The following is a 25,314-nucleotide window of genomic DNA, read 5'->3' on the forward strand; positions in this document are numbered from 1 at the left end:
AATGCACGTACAGTATTCAGCACATAAATGCCAGGAATTTTTTTGTCACCAGACCCTGAGAACTGTGCCCTTGCTGTACTTTCCCATTTTGGAAGAGAGTTCAGTCTAGTTAGACTCCATTTCCTCAGGAACAAATGGGAACTTCAGGCTTCAGAGCCCTGGACCAGCTGCTGCTTTAAGTGGCATGACTTGCGGGCAGAATCAGCAGCCCATGTGGTGTGACCTGCTGGGACCAGTGTTGGTTTCATGGTATGTTGCTGAAAGCGTTACCATTAAATTCCTAATTAAAGAGTTGCCTCCAAGTGATTTTATTCTGTTTTTCTCTATGGTTAGATGTTAAGAAGTTTTCCCTTTTTTGCGGAGGTTTATTTTTCTGATCATCTAAAATGGTGTTGTATACCTAAAGCTTAATTTCAAGCTCAAATAATTTGAAACCAAGAAGACACTATTAGACTATAGCGGAAGGAAAGAAGATGGGAACTCATATTAAACGTTGAATATGCCAAGCACTGCGGTAAGTATTCTTCTCATTCGAATTCATCAATTCATTTTGTTCATTAACTCACCAAAAGTATGTCTGTGTGTGTGCGCGTGTGTGTGTGTATTGAACCCTTGCTAAATACTAGGGATTCAACAATAAATTAGAAGAGGACTCTCTGCTTTGGAGGAGCTTATGGTTAAATGAGAGAAACAGCTAAGCAAACAGAAATTATAATATAGTGGGATATATGTTAATAATAATTATGGAATATTTACTATGTACCAGGTGCTCTGTAAAGATCCTTTACATTAGCTCATTTAATCTTGTCAGCAGGCTTCTCAGACACTACATTAATCATCTCATAACAATGCTGTGTTACAAACCATTTCAAACCTCGGTGGCTCATGACCATAAATATTTACTTTTCTTGCATATACATATATTTTTTCTGTTTCAGAGTGTTGGTCAGCTGGGCTTGGCTCCAGGCTTTTGACTGGGTTCGGGTCTGCTCACGTGCCTCCACATTCTCCTTGTTTACAACAGCTCCTCCAGGACATGTTTCCATGACAGATCATAGGAGTATAAGCTGGCAAGCCCCTGCTTGGTTAAAGCCTTGACTCATAGCAAACCCAGTATTATTCCATTGGCCAAGGTCTGATGCGTAGTCAAGCCCAACATCAGTGGGTGGGGAAATGTACTCTGTCTTCTCCAGTGAGAGGTCCTGCAGTCGAGTGAAGAGCTGAGACAATGATTCAGTCAAATGTAGGCGTTGACTATGAGATCATCCCTAGCTTCCCGGTAAGGACATTTAAAGAAGATAAACAACTTGCTCAGGGTCAGAGAGCTAGGGACCTTAATCTCCAAAGCCCATGCCCTTGACCACTACACTATTTTGCACAGGGTTCTTTGGGAGCACATAGGCGATGCGGCTCGCCAGCCTATTGGGGCGTCAGTAGGGAAGGAAGGGACTGGAGCTGATCCTGAGTAGTATTTGGCCAGACTGGGAGTTTAGTAGCAAAGGGGCCATCGGTAGTGGTGAAAGCAGTTTCACTGGAGAGGTGAGAGCAGAAGGCAGATGGTGGTAGGTTGAAATGTGCTTGGGAGGTGAAGGAAGAGAAACAGGTTCTAGAAGCTTGACTAAGATGGGTAGAAAAAAATATGACAATAGGATTGGAATAGGATAGAAGATAGCATTTTTTTTTTTTCTTCAGAGACCTGAGTGCTTAATGCTAACCTGAGAGTTAGTAGAGAGGACCCGTTGGATTGAAGTTTGGCTTCCAACACATCTTTGCCCCTCCATACGAGATGACCCCGCTGGTGGGAGGTGAGGGACAGAGAAGAGATGAATGTGACTCAAAAAAGAGGGAGGGGAGCCTTCCTTGGTGGTACAGTGTGGTAAGCGTGGTTAGGACTCCACACTTACATTGCAGGGGGCATGGGTTTGATCCCTGGTTGGGGAACTAAAATCCCACATGCCGTGAAGTGTGGCCAAAAAAAAAAAAAAGAGAGAGAGAGAGAGAGAGAGAGAGAGGATCATTTCAATGATTGTATGTGCCATTGCACATAACATGTAGTCTAGCTCAGTGTCTGTCATGTAGCCTACAGAATTGAATTGATACATTTATTTAACTAGTATTTAGGAAACATCACAAGCAGGTTTTAAAAGACTTTCTGGAAGTCCCCATTAATTGAAATGGAATCCTTCACAATATTCCATGCTGTGTCAGGTTAGTCAAACGTATTACTTCCTTTCATACACAAAAGGGTCTACTGAAGCCTCAGTCATGGGAATATGTGTCTTAGGAAAATAACTTTTAGAGGTAGTTGACACAAGTATGTATGTGAAGATTTTTGTATGCTAGAATTTGTATAAGGTTTTAAACGTTTTGCTCTCTTATCTTTTAAAACAATGCAGGTGACTATAGTTCAAAATAAACCAATGAAAAAATTCAATTTGCCTTTTCATATTTGAGATAAATAGTTCAGCTGGTCAGGTGAGGCCCCCTTCCCAATATCATAGTGTTAAATGGTTTCTTTGCCATTTAGGACTCAAATGAACTGAAAATACGTAAGCCACTTGAAAGCTGTTGAAACGTTCAATTTCAGACTGGGGATGATGTGGTTGGCTAAAAGTCATGGTGCGTGATGGTAAAAAGAATTTCAATTCATTAATAGTTATTAGTGAATAACAACCTCAGAGCTCACGGGCATAAAACAAGAAGAGTTTACCCCATTCCTGATACATGTCTCTCACAGATGGGGGCTGAGCTCTGTTTTCTTCTTCCAGGTCGTGGGAGCAGGGGGAAATTGGGCCTGATGAATTGTGAACTTCCTCTCAAGTTTTCCACCTGGAAGGGGCACAGGTTACTCCCGCACAACGTGCCCTGAGCAAAGGGAATTGCACAACCACGCCTAACTAGAAGTGTCAGGGAAGCAATCAATCCCAGAAAAAAGAAGCCAGAAATATTTAGTGAAGAGCACGAATGACAAACAAATGGAAGGTATCCTAGTTGTCATGAGCACTGTTCTCTAATTCTGTTGGCGGTCTGTACTACAGGTCGCCATATCCTCTGTTTGTCCTTCCAGATTCTCTTTCTGCCTTTCTTCATCCTACTCAACCCCAGAGGCTGACTTCTACGCACTGCCTCCCCTGGACTCCCTTGCCGTCTGGTTTCTTGTTGGATTTGGCCAGTGCGAGTCCTTGGCTACAGAGGGAAGAGTAAGAGAAGAAGGCTGCTCTATTCTGTGGATCCCTCCTTGCTGGGCTCCATTTGTTAGAGGCTGAATTCCTCTCTTTAAGGTCATAGCCCCTGATCAGACAGCCTTCTTCCACAGCTACAACTTTCTCTTGGATCTATCGGCCACAGGTGGAAATGGCTTCTCTCTGGTGGTACACACTAGGTCCTTCACCATCCTTTGTTGGTTTCTTTTAATCTGTCCACATCCTCATAAAAGAATCTTCATTAAATATACTTCATTTACCCCTTCATAGTATGCCATCTATTTCTTGCCAGGTTGAGGACTAGTATGTGAGGGTATGGTAGTAAAAACGTAATGAGTCTTGGATCTGCAAGTTTGGTGGGCAGCAAGATGGCAAGGAGCTGCTAAGGTTCCATGGAGGGCGTATTCTCCAATGCGCCAAGGGGAATAAAGGGACAGGAAGATCTGCTTAGGTAACAGAGCCAAGAGCCATGGAGTGGGGAGCCCCTCTCTGGGAGTAGAATAGAGACAGAAGCAAGGAACGTTCCCTATCCCAAAGGAGGACCCTCATAATGACTGGCCAATGGGTCACCAGAATTTCTATCTTCAGTGAATGCCATGTATTCCCTATTGTTCCCCTTTAGAACAAGCTTGTTTATTGTGATTTATCTGTCCTCATCTCACCACCGTAAATTGAATATGTTAGGGAAGATAACTTGCATTTTAAATTGATTTGTCTCTTGTCAGGAGGACTCACATCCACATCTGTCGGAAAGAGTACTGTGTACCACCGAGATCCTGGACATTGAGCTTGATGTCATGGACAAGTGGCACTTGGGGATTTTATATCTTAGGAACAGTGTGAGTGTACTTTACGCGTGGGAAGGAGAGTCAACCTGCTATTTGGTGACCAGTAGGGTGGTAGTCATCAGTGCTGCTTACTTCTGGCTTTCCTCCTTCTGGGCTTATGATGGGCTGGAATCTTTCCTGATCGTTTAGAATCAAATGTGGTTGTATCACTTACTTTGACCAATGAAATATAACTTGTGCTATTTCTGGGAGGAAGCTTTAAGAGAGCCAGCACGTGATTGGCCATGTTTACACTTTTCCTCTTCTACGGTGGCCAGCGATGTTCCAGGTAGAGGCAGTCCTTGTAGGCCTTTGGCCCCAGAGTGAGCAGTGAAACAGAGCAGCGTCCACTGTGACTCATGTTGGACATGTACAGCAGGAGAAGGAAATAAACTTTTCTGGTTTCATTTCACAGAGATTTGGGGGGTTTTATTACAGAGCAAGCTAGGCTCTTGTGACTGACATTGTAGTGAAGGTAATTCTAGACAGAGAGTACAGCATACGCATGGAGGCCAGACATTTCATGTCATTGGTATGTCAGGATGCATGGTTTGGTGTCTAAGGAAAATGACGTTCTTGAGAAAAGAGAGGTGTGTTGGGGACAATTTAATGTCATGTAAAGACGTGCAGATTTTATTCTGCTGGTAAAGGGGAGGTAGTAGTAGAATGTGGGAGGGACCCGATCAGTGTGTAGAGGAGACTGTAGACTGGCACGGAAGAGACTTCTCAGTTGGCTCCTGTGAGAGTCTGATAGCATCCAAATTAGGGCAGTGGTTATGAAAGCAGAAAAGCAAGGAATGAGGGGCAACTTGGAAGTCAAATCAGTGCTGTTTGATGGTCACTCGGAGGTGGGCAGTGGGGACAGAGGGGAATCTAAGATGACCTGGATAATTTGGGGGAGCTTGAGGATGTCAATTTTGCTTTAGGCTCTGTGTTTGCCTTAGCAGTTTTCAGCAAATTGCCTGATTAGAAGTCAAGGACCGTTGTCCTGTCCAGCCTGGGAATGCAAGAGGTGATTGCTTGCTGAAGTCAAGGGTGCCGTGTCTCCCTTCTCATTCTCTCCCTCAGTGGGAGGGCTGATGGGAGAGTTAGAGTACGGCTATCAGTGCAAGTGTTGTAAAGTCTGGTGCTTGATTCAGGGAGGGGAATAACATTTATCAGTCCTCCACTGTTTCACACATTTTTGAGAGTAGAAGAGATGAGAGGAGGGTGAATCTTCAAATCCATGGGATTATGTGAGTTTTCTTTAAAGAACATTTCAAAGTCATATACGCAATTTAAACGTAATCCTGAGGAAATCCAGGGCTTAATCACAGGTTCTGGCCCAGTGGAAGCCCTTCAAGTAATGTTTACTGAATTAAGCAACATAAAAATCAGTGTGAAAGTATAGTTTATTTTATGCTAATCAGAAGCTCTGATTGACTTCTGAAAGGAAGATCATGGAATTCATGTTTTTAAGGATGTGTATCAATGGTTGCAGTGTTAGATGCCCACAAATAAAGGATATTCAAGATAGGGACCAGGTGGCCTCCACCTTAAACTTGGCGTGTTAGCACTCCTATGGACAATAGCTCCGTTTGTTTATTCGTAAGTCTGTGTGGTTTCAATTATTTATGATTTTCTGCTAAAACTGGATGTGGTTCCTTTGGTCCTGCAGTATCCATCTGGGTCATTGACACGCCCCCGCTGTGTCCGTGTGTGCAGTGTGTTTATTGGCAGTGCAAAATTCGGCAGTATGGCAGGGAAATCACATTTTAACAGGCTGGGGAAGGTGTCCTGTGGCCGCGTGGGAGAACGTGAGGCGGTGCCAGGAAGCTTCCAAGCTCTTTGAGAAGGGCTCTCTCCTGCAGAATCATCAGTCTAAACCTGTGGTATCTCCTTCAATTTTGAATGTTTTTTAAGGGGAACAGATTGAAGCCCTCTCCTGCTGTGTTGGACTGTCAGAGGGAGAGAGAAAAGTGATGCTTCCTGCTGCTCCAGAAGGGAAGTGAATCAGCAGGACCCTGGTTTCCTTCAAACTCTAATTACTGTCTTTGCTTCTGAGATTGCCTAAGGCAACGGCCACCCTTTTAAAATCAGGGTCTGACACACGGAGGGGCAAGAGAACAGACCAAACCTGTATTAGTTCACAGAACTCCAATTCTTTATTAATCACAGCTTGCTCACAATGACATACAGGAAAATAGCACTAATGAAGAGTAAATATGCAGGCAGCAACCTTCGGGAGTTGGGAGTTGGGGGAGAAACGACTTCAAAACTGCGATAGGTACTTATGGTGGGTATCTGTTGATTCTCTCAGTTGGCACAAACGCCCTGCTTAGCCCCCTTGACTGCGTCAGCCCTCATAGATGGAGTAATATATATAAATATTTTTTTAAATAGGCAGGATTGCCTCACACTGGGGAAGAAAGACCAGCTTAAGTGAAAGTCCGCAGTGTTTTTGATTTTGTTTGCGTGTGTGTTTGAATGCAACAATCAGCTCACAGTTTCCAAGTGGAAAAATATTCAGTAGCATCATGTACTTGTACTATAGGTAAGAGCTTAAAATGAACATCATCAATCATGGCATCCACAAATAAGCCACCTGACACATTAATTCATTCCATCAAAAGAACTTAAACTAGAGAATAAGCCCACTTCATGAAAAGCGATTTCACGGCTGCTTGAACCATCTGGGTTAGGATCTGTGTTCAGCACTTTAAAAGGTTCAGCTTTTTGCTTCTACCCAGATTGATCTCAGATCTGTCTTTTTCGTCCATCCCTTTCTAAAGCCAAAGCACATTTGTAGCACATAATCCAGTAGAAGCAGAAGTAAATGCTACGAGTAGTGGTTTTTCTTAGCCTGGTTTTGTAGTTCTTAGGCAGTCAGTAGATTATGAGCGGACAAATGTGGTGATTTGTGTGGAGTTGTAATACCTGTGATCTAGGTATGGTCTCAGTCAAGTTCAGAGATTACCAAGCTGTCTAGGTCAGTAGGCAATGGTGGGTTTCTAGCACCAAAGACTGTCTATTGACCTCATTTTTCTGTTGGAATGAAAAGGGCAGGGAATGGAGTCAGACATGGGGAGCTTCAAAAAGAACAGACCTAGCAAATTCATTTGAGTGGAAAGACACAACATCAAAAGCCTGTTACAGGACATGTAAGATTATGAAATAACTTGCATAATGCAATACTTGTATTTTTTAACAAAAATGTAAGTATTTACAAAATAAGATCCAAGGTATTTTTTAAACATCAAGCAAAACATTCTGCAAAGAGACCGCATTGATTTTTTTTTTATTTTTGATTCTGTTTTTTGTTTTTTATAATGAGTTCTTTTTAAACCATGTCATACATTTCCCATACTGATATCGCATGATCCATTATAATATAGGCAGGGGGATTTACTAATGGTGGGGCGTGCCATACCCTCCGTCGCTTCAGCCAGACAGTTCGACCTGGAGTTCCTTGTTCCTGCGCACCTCCGCAGCATGCCTCTCCTGAAAAACACCGAAGGGAGACGAGACATCAGGAGCCTCGCCTGGTCCACAGAGAATTAGGAGGCCCCGCCCACTAATTTGGCTACTATGCGCTTGACTGGAAGTAACCCCCTTTAGCGTCTACCTTTAGGAAATGTTCTCATTTCAAAGAAAGGAAAACGTGGAACCCAATAAGGGTCACATTACAGAAGATCATAGAAGACTAATAGTGTCTAAAAAACTTGAATCACTGTATTTGATTAAAACGATGAACAAAAGATCATATGATTAAGAGAATTTAAAAATTTTTAAAAATTTTTTGATTAAGAGAATTTCGACTATTAGGACTACTGTATAAATCCAGAGAATAGCAATACAATATCATCCTGTCTTCTCTATAATTTTGAACGGTGTTTTTCCTTTTCCCTAACATTTTAAGGGCTTTATAGTTGCCAGTGGACATTTTGGGAGGATGAGATGCAGGAACAAGACTTGTTGTATACTTCCTAAATTCTTAACCCCTTAGTCAAGGGCTTTCAAAACTTGAGTCCAAATGACCTCTCCAGTCTTAGCCTCCACCCTTCTCTTACGCCTGCTTGATTTCTCGGTTTAACGGAATTGTCTTTTTTTTTTTTTTTTTTTTTTGCGGTACGCGGGCCTCTCACTGTTGTGGCCTCTCCCGTTGCGGAGCACAGGCTCCGGACGCACAGGCTCAGCGGCCATGGCTCACGGGCACAGCCGCTCCGCGGCATGTGGGATCTTCCCGGACCGAGGCACGAACCCGTGTCCCCTGCATCGGCAGGCGGACTCTTAACCACTGCGCCACCAGGGAAGCCCCGGAATTATCTTTTCATGCACTTTTCAATGCTGGAGATTCCAAGTCTTCCAGTTCCAACCACCAGGATAGTAAACAGACTCTTTAATCCCTGTAGCGGTTGTCTCTTTCTCCGTGAAGACTTTCATGAGACTGAAAACGATCTCACTTTCCATTTGAAAACCTGCATTAATCTTCCCTTTTTATGTGGCAGCCGTTTTATTCTAACTTGTGCTTTGGTCATTTCTGTTCTTATCTCATCAGCTCTCTTAGACAGATGCTTACTTAGAAGCTCGCTGAGGGCCAGGGCTGCATTTTCTCACATTTGTTGCACTTGCAGGGCCCAGCAGGTTCTCTTGCACATAGTGCATGATCAATAGATGTTTATTTACGTGAGGATCTGGGGCACTAAACTTGATTTGGGAACTAAACTCTCTGAGAAGGGAGCTGATAGGAAAGGTGGAATTCTATTTTTAGTGCACAGTTCTGCCTTGGATGACTATAAGCACAGGGTCTTGCCTATCATAGGTGATAAATACGTGGGTGTTCAATTGAAACTGAATTTTTAAAATATTAATTGTTATTAGTATTATTTATTTTTCTATTTAGAATATTATTTATATTGCTATTTTACTCCCCTGAAGCTCCAGAAATTTCTTGTGGCTCTATAGCAGGGGTCCCCAACCCCCAGGCCACAGACAGGTACTGGTCCGTGGCCTGTTAGGAACCGGGCTGCACAGCAGGAAGCGAGCAGTGAGAGAGCGAGCGAAGCTTCATCTGTATTTACAGCCGCTCCCCATGGCTTGAGTTACCGCCTGAGCTCTGCCTTCTGTCGTATCAGCGGCGGCATTAGATTCTCATAGGAGCGCGAACCCTACTGTGAACTGCGCATGCGAGGGATCTAGGTTGTGCGCTCCGTATGAGAATCTAACGCCTGATGATCTGAGGTGGAGCTGAGGCAGTGATGCTAGCGCTCGGCAGCTACTGCAAATACAGATTATCGTTAGCAGAGAGGTTTGACTGCAGAGACCATAATAAATCAACTGCTTGCAGACTCATATCAAAACCCTATGAGTGAGTGGCAAGTGACAGTTAAGCTGCATCTTACAGAGTAGACTGGACATAAGCAACACACTTCGGGTGTCTCTGTCTCCCATCACCCCCAGATGGAACCATCTAGTTGTAGGAAAACAAGTTCAGGGCTCCCACTGATTCTGCATTATGGTGAGTTGTATAATTATTTCATTATATATTACAAGGTAATAATAATAGAAATAAAGTGCACAATAAATGTAATGCACTCGAATCATCCCCAAACCATTCTCCAGCCCCCGCCCTGGGTCTGTGGAAAAATTGTCTTCCACGAAACCAGTCCCTGGTGACAAAATGTTGGGGACTGCTGCTCTATAGATTCCTTTAGTTCAGAGGCAATGATCTTGACCAGCTATAAAGTAAATCTTATCATGAAGCTCTATTAATCTCAAGTAGTTTCTGCTTATAGGTTCCTTATAATACTAAGCATTTATTAGGCACTTAATATGTACCAGTTCTGCATAGGTACAGATTTTACCTGTATTCATTCCCTTGATCCTCGAAACAATCCTGTGATGGAGGCTCTATTCTGGTGCCCATTTTACAGATGAAGAAACTGAGGCACAGAAAGGCTAAGTCACTTGCCCAAGATCACAAAATTAAGAAGCAGCAGAGCTGAGACTCCAACCCAGGGAGCCTGGCTATACAGCCCCCATTCAACAACTGCTATGTAGCCTCAATGTGAACGTGAGGAGAAAATTTTATAGTTGTATGGAAAAATGTGTCTTTTCAAATGTAGGTTCTGGGAGAGGAAGGCATGTACAGCCCTACGTTTCCTTCAAAGATACAGAGTTAGAGTAAACAGGAAGTTGATTCTAGAGAAAGAGTTTAAAAGCAATTTTATTTAATTGGTTTAAATGAGCTTTTTGTCTGTATTCAAAAGCCATGAAGAGAAGAGGGAAAAAACATGTATAGAGAAATCATGTCCTGTCTGGAAATGTCACAGGGGAACTAGCATGAATGCAGCTGACTCTTCTTTCTTTTTGTTCTGCTATGGTGAGGAAAAAGATGCCATAAAATCTTTTTCTCATGCAGAAACTAATTAGTAAGACCTGAGCTCTGACAAAAATTGAGAGAAAGCCCAGACCATCACTATGTTAGGAAAAAAAACCAGCCTCAAGTCTAAAGATTCATATAAACTCAAATGTGTAATATAACAGGAAAGATTATAATCAGTATTATTAGGCTACTTTGGAGCACACTTCTTATTCAGCTCAAAATTAGTTGCAAAGAAATGGATTTTGCCACAGGAAAGAAGAAATATAATCTGTGAGCTTGAGATAACATGAAAAAAAAAAGGAAATTTAAATAAATGCTGAGCTTCTGGGAAAAATATTGTTTATTTTCAGGCATGCTAGTAAATCTATTATTTGAAAACCTTACATTCAAATCATCAAATATATACTCAAAATTGTAATGTGATTTCGTATAAAAATGTGGGAGAATCAAAGGCAGATAGGCAGGGGGCGTGTAATTTTCAACATAGTCTGTTTTTTTTTTTTTTTAATCAGCAAAATGTTGGCAATTGTCAGACCTTGGGTAAGAGGTTACTGAGGAAGTTGTGATGCTCTGAGAAAGTGCATCAAAAGGTCAAGTCTATTCTTTGACAATATTCATTTCATTATTGAGCTTCTAATATTTGCCAGGCACTGTCAGACACGCTGGGTTAGACAGAGTGAAGCAGATCTAAATTTACAATGTTCTCTACAACTTACCCCCTTGCTCCCATCAATATAATAGTGCTTAAGCGCTTGTATGCAACTATTCTTTTGATATGCAAAAATGTGTAAGAGATGGTTTTAGGAAAAAATTCTGATTCTTGGAGAAAATGTGATTAGAGAGATTTCTGTACTGGAAGCGAAGAAATATGAGGTCTTTCTTTTACTTTACCTTTCAATATCCCCTTCACCTCACTAGGTATCAAATCTAAACAAAAGACTTGAACTAGATGACTTAGGGTATCAATTCCAATCCATGAAATCCTATTATATGAGTATTTAAATGCAAGATGAGATTCAACATCATCAGACTCCTTCTTTTTACTAATAGCTATGAGCTTGCAATGCAAAAGAGGGGTCAGGAGTGAGTCAGGAGTGCCGCAAAGCACATTTTCATACATGAAGATGACATTGGTCATGGGAGCATATCAACATCCAATGCCGCTGCCAAGTCTGCTTACTGTGCAGTGTTTTAGGATGGCCAAAGTTACAGCTTTAGCTTAGAATAAAAGTTTGGAGTCAAAAAGACATGGGTTCAAACCGAGACTCTGCGATCTGCTTAGCTTTGTGATCTTGGCCAAACGGCTTAACCTCTCTAAGGACCAGGTTCCTTAGATGCAAAATGGGGATGATAACAGTATTTCCTTCTAGGGCTGTAACTTGGATTAAATTCCATAGCACGTGTCAAATGCCTGGCCTACAGTGAGAAATCAGTGAAAGCTAGTTTAATCCTCTTTTCCCTTTCATTTTTCATTTGTCAGACATATTCCATAGGAAATAGTTACACAAATAGCATTCGTGAATCAGAATGATAAAGAAAAAAAGTCACATGAGAAGCATGAAAGGTTACAACAGACGGAAATTGATAATGGTTGAAATCTCTATCTAAAGAGTTATATATCATCAAAATCATCTCTTAGAAAAAGAATCACAGAATGTTACTCCCTGAAGAAAAAACATTTTTTATCCTTTCTATATCCAGATTATTTTGCCTATGTCTTTAGCCCTCATGCAATTAAAAAAAAAAGGAAACTGTAAATCATAGCTAATGTGATATAGGTGTGGCTAACACAAGGAAAAAGAAGGACATGGAACTCCAATTTACTGATCCATTTCTCAGACAGGTCCTGGTCCACATTCAAAGGGTGTAATTAGAAGTACATTTAAATGTTTGATGTTAAAGTTATATGTTTAATGAATGTATCTATGGTCAAAATGATTATACATGCTTTAACTGATTTTTCAAAACTAGCTGTTCACTACAGTTCCTGGTTGGGTTTGACAAGAGAGCTGCTACGACCCAGGGTTCCAAATGGGTCAGGTGGTGGATTTTCTGTGGGATACTGTCTAGTGGGTTAGGGGAAGAAGCACACGTGGGGGAAGGAGAACGTGTCTCTTATCCTTTCTCTATGGCGAGGATAGGTGTTGCCTCTCTCTCTGTCTGTCTCTTTCTATTTTTTAGAAATAGAAACTCCAAGAATAAGAACATTTTTAATTTTACTGCAGGGTCAGTCATAATCCGCAGTGTAGTCATAGACTACAATTTTGAGCCCTGAGCATGACTATTCATGTCACTCAATTTGAGTGACTGAAACAGGTCAGACTAATGCAGGTCTTTGTGGCACAGGCATCTTTTTGCTCACACCCTCTTCATTTGATTCTTTTCTATATGATAAGTTGGAGTGTTGAGATGAAGTGCTAAGGAAACAGAAACGGAAATTTAAAAACAGTGTAACATTCAAAATTGTACTGAGCACAAAGCTAATATGTGTCATGTGTTCAGTAAAGGTATCATCATCATTACAACTACATTTATTATCATTAATAATAAATGAATGATTAATAAACTAATAATCATAGGATATGTTCTCATATAGGAGATAGTAGAAATTGTGAGAGGCATGAGGAATCCTGGGAATAGAATAGAGAGAAAAGAGAGATCATGAGCTGAATTATGTATGTACGTATGTATGTATGTATGTATGTATTCAAAAATATTTATTGAGTTCTTCCACATTCTAGGCACTGTGTGTTCAGTGGTGAACAATATAGACACAGTACCTGCCCACATACTACTCACATGTTAGTGTTTTTATATTTTTTAACTTTTTTTTTTTTTTTTTTTTGCGGTACGCGGGCTTCTCACTGTTGCGGCCTCTCCCATTGTGGAGCACAGGCTCCGGACGCGCAGGCCCAGCGGCCATGTCTCACGGGCCCAGCCGCTTCGCAGCATGTGGGATCTTCCCGGATCGGGGCACGAACCCGTGTCCCCCGCATCGGCAGGCAGACTCTCAACCACTGCACCACCAGGGAAGCCCAGTGTTTTTATATTTTTATAGGTGCTCATTTATTCAAGAAATGAATAGTAATATATGTTAAAAAAAAAGAGTGTAACATTATTGTTGAAGGAAGAAAGAACATGTTTACAGAACAAAAAATCAAAAAGATTTAAATATCATTTATGACAACATAACAGAACATATTTAAGAAGGCTTTAGCTCAGTGCTTTTCAACCCTGGCTAAATATGAGTGCTTATGGGTAAGCTTTAAAAATGCTGATCTCTGGGTTCCGCCCCAGACAGCTACATCAGAAGCTCTCATTTTAAAGAGCTCTTCAGTAAGTTCTAAAGTGCAACTGGGATTGATTTTGCTTTAGGCTTTCAGTCTTATCTAAAGGCTTTGTGCTAACATGGCTGGGACTCTGACAGGTCTGTGGGAATTCATCAGTGAATGACACTGAGGATACCATCGTAGCCACCATCGAGGGACATGCTCTGCTCAAATGCTCAGTTCGATTAACTGAGAAGGAGGGGGACTGAGGGCTGGGTTGTAGGCAGATTGCTGCAAAAGCTCACGTGGAATTGTATCACATCTCTTGGCTAATCGGTAGGGCCAGTGAGGGCTGTCAAAATGGTGGGCACTTAGTGTGGTCGCCTGATGACTATCTCACTAATAGATGTCATTTCAGTAATAATCACCTTTTGACGTGGGAGATTCCAGAAAAGCTTATATCGGCAGTTTCATGCACTTTCAGCGTAATTATTATTATTGATCCTCTTTTTAATTTCTAACTTCATTGCAGTAATTTCATTCAGAAAAAGTCACAATAAAAAACTAACTTTGTCTTATTTTAGGAAGAAGCATAGTAGTTTTAGTACATACAAACACATATACCATATGTCAACAAAAAATCTACAATGTTCTTAAAATACATCAAATGGAAGTAAAGTTAGTATGCTCTAAGGAGTATCTCCACTTTACTGAGAAGATAACAGATCTTGGCTGTCACTGGTCAAAGATTCTATTAGATTTGAAAAGTGTCTCTTTAGCTATGGAATACCAGGGAAAATGTGGCCCTAGAAATGATGTGGGCTGCATCACTCAGCACAGGATAAAATGCTGTCAGTTGAGATTTACATCAGAAAAAGCTACAAACCGCTAGTTCTCAAACCTGACTGCATACTGGAATCATCTGGAGAGTTAAAAAAAATATATGGATGCCTGGGTCCCACCCCTGGAGAGTCTGCAGCTTGATGCCAGGAATATTAAGCATTCCACAGGTTGATTATTTCCAGGACAAACTGTATGTATGCATGTATGTACGCATGTATGTACGTATGTACGCATGTATGCACGTATGTACGCATGTATGCAGACATGCAAGTGTGTATGCAAGTATGTATGCATGGAGGGAGGAGACCAATTCTGGGTGAGAGTGAGAAGAGAAAAAAAGGAGCTGGCCAGAGGGGTGGGTGAAGAAAAATACAGAGAGAGAAATAAATTGCCCATTAAAATCCAGCACTTCTGGAAATAATAGTTAAATATGCAAATTTTATGAACTATTTTACAACTGAAATCAAGAAGGATCTGCTGTGTGTTTGACTATGTGTAATTTTAAAAAACAGTAATGCTCCTGGATAGCCTTGGATTGATGTCTTTTTTTAATTTAATTTTATTTTTTTTAAATTTTATTTTATTTATAAGCAGGTTCTTATTAGTTATCTATTTTATACATATCAGTGTACATATGTGAATCCCAATCTCCCAATTCACCCCACCACTTGGATTGATATAAATCTTGCACTGGATATTAAAGGTCTAATTGCCAATCCTGGAATAAAATCAGCATGCCCCATTCCTAGCAATGCCATTTGCTTTTATTTTTTTAGGGCCTAGGATGAGAGATGAAGGTTGATTCACAATTATCCTGAGTAAAAGATACAGTGGTTCTGAGAGAATAATTTCTAGAGGATTTCCGGGGCTGTTCATCCTGACTGATGGGAATAGTTATATGTTCAGGTTGGTGAGAAGAAAGGCACCAGGAAATTGAAGGCACCAGAAAACTGAGTAAATGAAGTTCCCCTACTAGCTTTTAGTGTAGATTTTCCTACATGGAGAGAATGGGTTTTCCGCTGTTCATAAATATTCTGTCCTTTTCTGACAAATGTTTTTCCAAATGTATGGAAATATGTCCAAATATATTTTGACAAAACCTTTACATATTTATTATATATTAATTATTAGACTAAATATTAAATTTATTATTTTACTATATATTGTCTTTTATTACTGATTGTATGAAATAGTTAATATTTCCAATTTAATATTTTTCCAGTAGATGGGTTCCTAAGATTTGTACCGAAGTCTGTTATACATTTGAAAAGCAGGAATCAGCCTCCCTCAAACTATTCACCATTGGAAAAATCTGACAGAATTCCAGCTTTAAGTCCTACTCTCATTCTTCAACCATGTTGCAGTGCCCACTAAGGCCATGCTACCCCGGGAAACCCTGCCCATGGGGTTAGGTGCCTTATGCACCCGCAGCAGAGATTGATTAAGTCTCTGGCGCCTGGGCATTTGAGAGTTCATCTGGCCGTGTTGCATACGAATGTGTGCATCTGCTCAGGACTCTGTTATGATTACCTTTTCCTGCAGACGTTCAATAATAGCAGCTAGATTAGCCTCACGGTTTTCCTTAATTTGTTCCATCTTCAGGATCAGCTTCTCCTCTGCCATTTTGCTGAAGTTGTTGTTCTCCTCCAAAGCCTTCTGGAGGACCTCTCGCTCGTGTTCCCGCTTCTCTGCCAATTGTTTCAGCACCTGAGCCTCCTGAGACTGGGGAAGAAAAACATATCCATCTTAGTATCACCCAGACACAAACCTGGTGGAATAATGGTCCACTGATTCAAAACAGCATTCCTTTCAAATGAATAGTACTTCTAGCCTTGAGCACTGTTGTCAATTCCCTGCTCATCTGCGTGCCTTAGAATTCTTTATAGAATGTGCTGAGTGGGGAAATGTAGTGAGCTGAATTTTCAGCTGTGAGTTTTTTGGACAGATTGTTCTAGAAGAAGAAGCATTTTACCCTCCTGGTAGAGTTTTTGTTTTCATAAGTTGCTGCTAAGCATTTATGCAACAGGGAATGCTGTAATTAATCACCTGATGGCAACATCCTTGGAAGCCTGAGGAAAATAGGTGAGGATTGGGGCACGTTCCCATCTTTTTCCTGCCTCATTGTTTTTGATCAGTTGTAGGCTGGGCCCTGCAATGAGCCTTTCAACTTTCCCCCAATTGTTAAATCCACTTTCTCATTTTATTCCATGCCCACCTCTGCTCTTTTTTTTTTTTTCCATGCACCAAATTCTCTTAGGAGACTTTGGGAACAGTGCAAACTCCATCTCCATATGGTCACAGACAACAGAAAGTCCTTTTCCGGCCCCATCTTGAATATGCCAAGGCCGCCCAGGTCACCTGTGAAACCCTGTATTTGCTCAGTGATTACAGCAGAAACATCAGAAACCTGTGTACCCCACTCCTGCACGTCCCACACATTTTTGCACACCGTAATTCTCCTGCAGCATCAGGAGGCTATACGGTTCTTTATGTTAACAGTCAGAGGGGTGCTTGATAATTATGCCGAGGCCCGGTATCCACCCGCGAGACTCTGACTCTGCAGTTCTTTGGTAAGACCCAGGAAGCTATATTTTTCATAAGCAGCCCTAGTGATTGTAATGCAGGCAGTTCACAGCCTACTTTTTGAAAAATGCACTGGCATGCGCTTTGGCATCAGGTCTGTGTTTAAGTGCTAACTGTGTCAATGACCCTGGATATATTAACATCTTTCCACATTCACCTTCTCCTCCAATTATGCAGCTAAGAGCAGTCTTACCCAATACTGAACTATCCAGGTTTAAGACTAAATTATTACACATCCATAGTTCCTGGGTAGTTCCTTGGGATCAGCTGGTCCTCTGAGGTGAGGCTTCAGAGGATTCATTGTAAATGTGAATATCTAAACAATGGTAGATCAAACAAACATTTCATGGGCTAAATATTGGTTACCATTAAAAACATTAATAGGAAGATATTTCAGTTGACGGCAGTGGTCGTGGGCCCTTACTGGAGAGATTGTGATGTATAAACAATACGAAGTCTGACAGGGAAAGAAACTTTTCTTTAGATAAAATTCTACAGGAATGGTAAAATCAGACAGCCTTAAGAGTCTTTGTTGATGTGGTTATTCTGAAGTTTATCAGGAATATGTCTAGTGACTCATTGGAGATTAAACAGACAGTTCTGGGAACCAGCCCCACTTCTTGTTTTAACCCCGTAATCGTTTCACTGACATCTTTAGTGGACCCATTTCATTCTTGCTTTGTTATAGCTTGCAAAAAAATCTACTATGAAAAATGATAAAATGTTAACACAAAGTAAGTTCAAGATCAAATGGAGCCTTTCTGGAAAAAACATGAAAAAATATTTTCTAGTTTATTCATCCTCCTGCCTCTAGGTGGGGCTATTGGTAAAACATCCTACATGGATTTTGCTTACCTACTGCTACCGGGACTACTGAATTGTGACACAGGGAAAGAGAGACTGACAAAAGGTGTGTGTGTGTTTAAAGTTTCTCTATGAGAAAAGTCTTCATGAAATTATTTTTTTGGCATATGCATAAAGATAGTAGCTATCTCATAGGACTACTTGTCAGCATCAAATGAAATAATATTTGCTAGGGATTCAGCACAGTGTCTAATATGGAAGAAGTTAGTACTGAGCAAACGGCAGCCATTATTATTGAAAGGAAAACTCAAAACACTTGTGACAGGAGAGGACGGCAATTGAACCTCCTGCTACACCTAAGCTCAGATGCAGAATCTTGGTTATCTCACGTGTGCAGGATATCTGTTCACATTCCTTTAGTTATGGACGGTGAGTAGATTCAGGTGTCCTCGTGGTTGGTGACAGTCAGCCCTTCCTTAACTCCGTCCTCTCCACCAGCACACGTACACTGAATGGGGCTATACTGCTAAGAATTTTCACAGTTAAGGAAGCACCACAAAGAAGTAAGAGGAAATGACTTTGATCTTTCATTTCAGAAAGTTCAATTCAATTTACGTAACCTAAGTCCAGAAAACTTTTTGAGGGAGAGAAGTCTGGGTTATCACAAAACAAGGGTGCAATGTGTCCAAGAATTATGGATAAGATTGGGGCCTTAGGTGTCTCTTGTAATGGGCAGAAAACGGTGGGGCAGCTTCAGGAAACCAAAGAACACCAAATCAATCAAAATAAAGCAAAACAAAATTTTTCAAAATCCTCTACAGCAGTGCTTTTAGATTGTATTCCTCTGTAAGACATGGTCCATCAGCCAAGGCTGCTGAAGCCAGTAGATACGTGAACTTTCTGCTCGGTATGTTAGTAAGTTCCTTTCCCCTCCTCTTTCTCCCATAGATCAGTGCTTCCAGCACTGCCCTGGATAGGATCTACCTGGATTTTTCTGTGGCCCTTTCTCGCAGAGTTACCATGGATCGTTATCCAGAAGCAACTGCGTCGTTTTTAGTTTTCAGATGCTCAAATTAACTTTGGCACTTTGTGAAATCGTGTTGAAACTTGATGTTTATATTTGTGCTCTTAATTTTCTTTTGTGAAAGAGCCGAAACCAGTCGGGAGACAGCAGGGGAATAGGATTGAGAAGGGAAGGCCTTGGCATTGAAAGGGTAATAGAGCAATACATTCCTTTTCAGATCTCTTGCCTTGGTGGGACACATTTGGTCTGTGTGAACACAGACTCCCTCGGGGGCCCATAATCACGAAAGGAGGGAGGCCTATTGCATTTGTGGAGTGTGGCATTTGGCTCAGTTCGAAATGCCTCAATGAATGGCGTTAGTACTTTTGCAGCCACTGGGGCTAAATGAGATTACCCAGCCTAGGTGTCAAGTGCATTCCTTTAGCACAATTAATGGGGTGAAACAGAAACAGAAGGCAGTACAGAACGTTCTCACGTGAGGCCGCTGCTCAATGATGAAGACCTGCCTAACTGGGCCAGGCCACCCTTCAGGGCCACTCCATGGAGCCTTTCCTTACGCACTGGTAGGGATTGTTATAACCACCATTGCCTCAGCTCATGCATTAGTAGGATCTAATAATTATATATGTTTCAAATATTTAAAGCTCAAGTCCATGCAAAAAAAATACAGGATGAGAAGTTGATTATGGAAAGAATTCCTCACCAAGAAAATACGTCTGCCTCCCTGTTTTGATTCTTCCTCATACGTACTCAACTCTTAAATTCTTCCATGGAGTTAACAGCCCTGAGGGCTTTGACCTCAGTTCCTAGGGTCTCTGGAACTCCACTGCTTCAGAGAGTCATAATTCTTCTTCCTTCTTACATAGCCTGGCCTCCAGATATCACCACCTATAACCTCTAACTTAGTTCCTGGGGAGAAATTGATTCTATGAATACAGCTTTAATCCCCCCAGTCACAGCCTCACGGGTCCTGATTCTAATATTTCTATCAATAAGCAAATAAGTATTTTATCCAGAAAACTGCCTTAAAACAGAAAATGAGTGTGAGGATGTGATATATAAAAGTAGAAGCATTTTCCTTCATTTCGGTCGGAGTAAAGTTTTTGCTACGTGGTCGAATAGGTATTCTTACTTTATGCCTTGTTTGGGCAGATTAGCAGAAAGGAATCTTGATCGACTTATAGGGAGGCTGGAGAGGTGGGATTTGCTAAACGTTGTTAAAACTAAATTGTTTAAGGGAAAAGGATCTGACCACGGAGGAGCATTTCTGAATAGCATGTACCTAATGTGGAAGGTCACTGAAATGCGGAAATAGAAAATGAGGGCATGATTCAGGTATAATGCGAATGTCAAGGCAAAGTATTTATAGAGGTAAGACATCCAGCATGATGTTCTGGAAGATGAAGAATATCTCCATCTTGCTATTGTAATAGCAGAGCCACAAGGATGGTGAACACCTATTCTGGGCATAAATTTCCTCACACTGAACTCAGTATCACTGAAATAATTACAAGAGACATACGTGAAGGGAAAAATAATGAGATGGTGAGAAGAATTATTGTACATTTAGGAACACTTTAACTATATAATTTTCCAAAGAGGTTCATTACCATTTCTTATATTACTGAGTATAAGCATTTAATTACTGTATAATGAAATGGAAGATAAATTTGAGTTAAGTGGTATAATAAAACTCATTTTACTTTGTATACACAGAGGAGATTTAAGACTATATTTTAGATAGTGCTAGTTTTTATTTCTATGTGTTCTGAAGTATACACGTTTTTACCTCTATTTTCTTTTAAAGTATTTTTTTTTGATATGGACCATTTTTAAAGTCTTTATTGAATTTGTTACAATATTGCTTCTGTTTTACGTTTTGGTTTTTTGGCCGCGAGGCATGTGGGATCTTAGCTCCCTGACCAGGGGTCGAACCCTCACCCTGCATTGGAATGTGAAGTCTTAACCACTAGACTGCCGGGAGGTCCCCATACCTCTCTATTTCTTGTCCCTTTTCATCATTTGGATATATTTCTTGCCTTCTAGAACCATTTATCAGACGCTAGATCTCCTAGTACCTAAGTGCTTTTACGGTAGTAGGTTAGATGATGTGTCTCTAATTATTTGCTTTACTGTTAACAAAGAAAATACATTATTAACCCAGCTAAAGTCACAAATGAAGCCTTGTTAAATAGGATGATTGAGTATAATTATGTAAAACAAAAGGGTTTAAAATTCACTATGTGTTGAAGAGTCGGAAGTATAATAAGAAATTTAAAATGAGTGAAATCTAAACACCTTTAGAATGAGTCCTTCTGCCAGAGTCTGTAGTGCATTTACTGTGGTTACCTCCTAGGAAAAGAATCACGGGGGTGCTCTTCACACACGGGGAGAGTCTGTGGACCATATGTCACATTCTCTAAGGAGCAGAACGCTTCCTGAATGTTGAATTGTGAATAATCCAGCACTTTAGCTCATAATCATTGCTATACAAACCACCCCTCTTTTACTGGATTCGACTTTAGTTGCCATGTACAATGTGAGATGCCGACAAATGGAAAAGGTAAGTCTATCATGTTGGGTGACAAATGGTCCACTTCGAGGCCATATTATTAAAAATAACCAACACAGATTTCTTTCGGAGGTTCGATGACTTTGGAGTTGATGGTGCCAGTATTGTCAGTATGCCAATTATAGTTTACTGGAGTGGTTTGAATAACTTTCTTTTTAATTTAATTGATTTTAGCATGAGATTTTATCAATATCATTCAATTCCTTAAGTTTTCGTCATTTTTTTTAAGAATACTAATTTTTTCAAGCCACTTTTAGTTGGGATGAACTATTTATATATCTGTTACCTATCAAACCACCTTTGTAATTTGATAACTAATATTTTAAAATGTTTAAAAATATTTATGAAATGTATTATACAGTAACATTTCAGCATCTGTGTTAATGAGAAGCTTTCTTTATGAAATCATGAGTTTGCTAGATCATCATCTCTGTGAGGTTGGAATTGGATGTGTTTTTACACGATAATAGCTGACACTTTCACAGCGCTTGTGATATGGAATAACTCTTTTAATTCTCACCATAACTCCAGGATGTAGGTCCTATTGTTAGTCTCATTTTACAGATGGATAAAATAAGACATAGTGAGATTAGGGACTTGCCCAAGGTCACACAGCTATTAAGTGGCGAAACCAGACTTTGATCACAGACATTCTCTTAACCATGTGTTCTTAACCACTATGCTTTTAAAGATGTTCTTAAACACTGTGCTTGTCTTGCCATATCACATAATTTATTGTCCAAACTGGGATACTTACGAGATTGAGATAATAATGATAACCAAACAGTAGGAATAAGCTGGGGTTGTCCTGGGCCAGCTGGAATGTATGGTTGGCTTAGCTCTGCTGCCTCTCACTAAATAAATGTTTGTTGAATGAATAAATGGATAGATGGATAGATGGATGGATAACCGAAGAGTTCATATCATTTCATCCACATGGGTAAGCTGCTGTATGGAAACTTTAATTTCAAATAACGAGCTTCAAATCTGACCTCATGAGGTAATGTGGTCTCATGGAGGTGAATACTGATTCTCGGAGATAATCAAAGAAGGAAGAAAAAAATCAGAAAAAGGACTTATTCCTTTTATAATAATCTTCTACAACTGATCAATGGAGCATTAATTCTGGTTCAAAGGAGCCTAACGGAGGAGCATTTAACGTAGTGATCAGATGGTCAGTGCTGCAATAGTATCAACAGATGGAGTGAGGAATTGGGGAAACTGCCAAAACATCAAACACAAAGTGAATTGGAGCCCACACGGAGATGAGTCAGTGACAGCCCTCCAGCTCTAGATCCAGCAGGCTCCAGCAGCACGGCCGAGGTAGGTCACTGCTTCCCAGACATGATCTCTAAACTCAGGTCCCAGAAGCAAGTCTTTCAAGGGTACTAATGGACGGGGAGGGGTCTCATAACCTTTTTGTTTTAAAAGCCCTATCAGGAGCCATATTTCATCTCTGTGAAATACCTCTGTGTCTATCTTAATCCTTACTTTGAGTTAGAATTATGTTAATTTAGTGAGAGAATGCTTATTTTATGATAATCAAAAATATTAATTGGCAGTTATAGATGCTTTGATTATAACCATGACAAAAGGAATTGATTAATACTTATTTAAATGTATTATGTTTGGTAGGCGGAATCTTTACAAACTTTTAGCTTGTAGGAAAGGAAATGGAACCAGGGCAATATAAGTGCTGCCGGTCACTCGGCTAGGTTGGACATCTGAGTATTTCTGAAAGCCTTTAGTGACTCCTCATTTCTTAGATAAAATAGAGTTTGAATACCTAACCTAGCATTGAAGGCCCTCCACAATCTCACCTCACTACTCCCTACCCAAGGCCACTAGCCCAAACTACTGGTCTACCCACTGCCCTGAAAACACACTTTCTGCACTCTCACCTCTGGGTATCCTTAGTTCTGGAACAATTCTCTACATCTAGCACACTTTCATGTCTTCTCTATTTATCTAACACTATTTATTTTTCTAGTCACTCAGCTTTTTAAAGTAGATATTTCTCTGAACAGAGGCTGTGATTCACAAGGAGTGAAATGGTTTCATCTTCCCAATGAACTTCTTTTTCATTTGAATTCAGAGGCCTTAAAAATGCTACCTCTAGGGCTTCCCTGGTAGCACAGTGGTTGAGAGTCTGCCTGCCGATGCAGGGGACACAGGTTCGTGCCCCGGTCCGGGAAGATCCCACATGCCGCGGAGCGGCTGGGCCCGTGAGCCATGGCCGCTGGGCCTGCACGTCCGGAGCCTGTGCTCCGCAACGGGAGAGGCCACAACAGTGAGAGGCCCGCGTACCGCTAAAAAGAAAAAAAAAAGCCTCTAACCTCAGTTCCTACCTCAGTCTCCCCTTGCTCCTTCTGCTCCCACCATACTGTCCTCTGTGTTATCTCTCGAATAGTCCTAGCATACTCCTACCTCAGGGCCTTTGCACTTGCTGTTCTCTTTACTTCAAACTCTGTCCCCCAGAGAAGAGTCCCATGGCTCACTCCTTACCTTCTTGCCTTCTTTTCAAATGTTTTCCCTCACTATCTTCATGCTTCTTTTCAAATGTTCTCATATTCAAGAGGCCTTTTCTGACCACCCCATATGAATAGCACTTTTCGCCCCAGAACTACCAATTCTCTTTGTCCTGCTTTATTTAGTACCATCTTACTGGGTTGAGCATGTGACCTGGCACAGGTCACTGAGACTCAATTCTAAGACTTCTGTTAGAACTATTAGGAAAGAGAAGCTCTCTTTCTGCTGGAGTTGCTAATTTGTGAGAAAAATAATTTGAGACTGACTGAAACAAAAAATACTTGGTACTGAGACCAATTAGTTGCAGAAATAAATGATAAATGTAAAAAGAAATATTGAGCTCCTGGATCAAGCTGTTTTTGAAGCTGTAACCACTCTGAGGATTTTAGTTCCATACCCTCTTTTTGCTTCATTTAGTTGAGTTGGGTTTTGGTTATATGCATATCCTCACTTAGATAGTTACTGAGATATATGCACTTGCTAAAGGCTCTTTAAAGAGAATTAAAGAAGTTAAAGAATTCTCTTTAAAGAGAATTAACAGTTCTTCAAATGAGTGCTAATTAAGTCAGTACAACCCAATAGAAAAAAATCAATTAATGATTTCTTAAGCTGTCACTTTCTGTTAATTAGTTGTATTTTCTTCTAATTAAAACCCTAGTACCTGGACATAATCTATATAATGATTTTTTTGAAAATTTTAGTAAGAGCAGAAATGTGATGGAATACTGATTTTAAAGGGCTCCAAAGAATATTTTTCCTGGGTGTCGCAATGCTGGATTATTACATTTGTAAATGTCTTTTAGCCACGTGGCCAATTTCTAGTTAAATTCAATGGTTTAAATGTGTAATTGTTGATAATTTATTGTTGTCAGAGTACATGAATTTTACCAGAATCAGTAATTGGTTAACTCAGGGAATTTTATGAGAACATCCAGTTAATTTTGATCATCTCTGTGTTCTTTTTCTTTTAATAATTTCCTTCAAATTAAATATACCAGCAACATTCTGAACTATGATGTTGAATTTTCATCTTTAATTTTCAATTTCAGGTCAGTTACTGACTTCTATTCAAGTCATGGCATCTCCATATGTCAACCTATGACCTCCACTTACAACTGTTAGCTATAAGATGCCAATGCTTCGGTGAGAACTTAAATTACCTTGACTGTAACATGCTGTCTACTATTGTAGTTAGTTATTCATATTTGTTGGCGACAGTCTCGAAGGACTGTAACTCTGAATACGTTAATTCAGTTTTACTATGAGAAGAAAGCTATAAGTGACAACAAAAAAATG

At 40.5% G+C, this 25,314-nt stretch overlaps 1 protein-coding gene and 1 long non-coding RNA gene across 3 annotated transcripts in view; one reads left to right on the plus strand and one right to left on the minus strand.

The window, feature by feature from the left end:
• The first annotated feature begins 128 nt into the window (after window positions 1-128).
• LOC137210302 (uncharacterized) lies at window positions 129-25,266 on the plus strand. 2 transcript variants are annotated; one of them, XR_010936447.1, is made up of 4 exons: window positions 129-249; window positions 334-514; window positions 22,626-22,812; window positions 25,068-25,266. It is a non-coding gene; the product is annotated as an uncharacterized lncRNA (long non-coding RNA). The 2 variants fall into 2 exon arrangements; XR_010936446.1 differs by lacking the exons at window positions 129-249; window positions 334-514 and adding an exon at window positions 17,950-17,999.
• Window positions 6,152-25,314, minus strand: part of STMN2 (stathmin 2) — a 52,390-nt gene continuing 33,227 nt past the window's right edge. Inside the window, exons 4-5 of the mRNA XM_067712009.1 lie at window positions 16,037-16,228; window positions 6,152-7,510 (exon numbers count right to left, since the gene is read on the minus strand). Coding sequence (XP_067568110.1) covers window positions 7,451-7,510; window positions 16,037-16,228 — 252 coding nt within the window. The 3' untranslated portion in view covers window positions 6,152-7,450. The remainder of the gene's footprint in view (window positions 7,511-16,036; window positions 16,229-25,314) is intronic.

Source organism: Pseudorca crassidens, chromosome 17, assembly GCF_039906515.1.
Source record: "Pseudorca crassidens isolate mPseCra1 chromosome 17, mPseCra1.hap1, whole genome shotgun sequence".
In the NCBI taxonomy this organism is placed as follows: Eukaryota; Metazoa; Chordata; class Mammalia; order Artiodactyla; family Delphinidae; genus Pseudorca; species Pseudorca crassidens.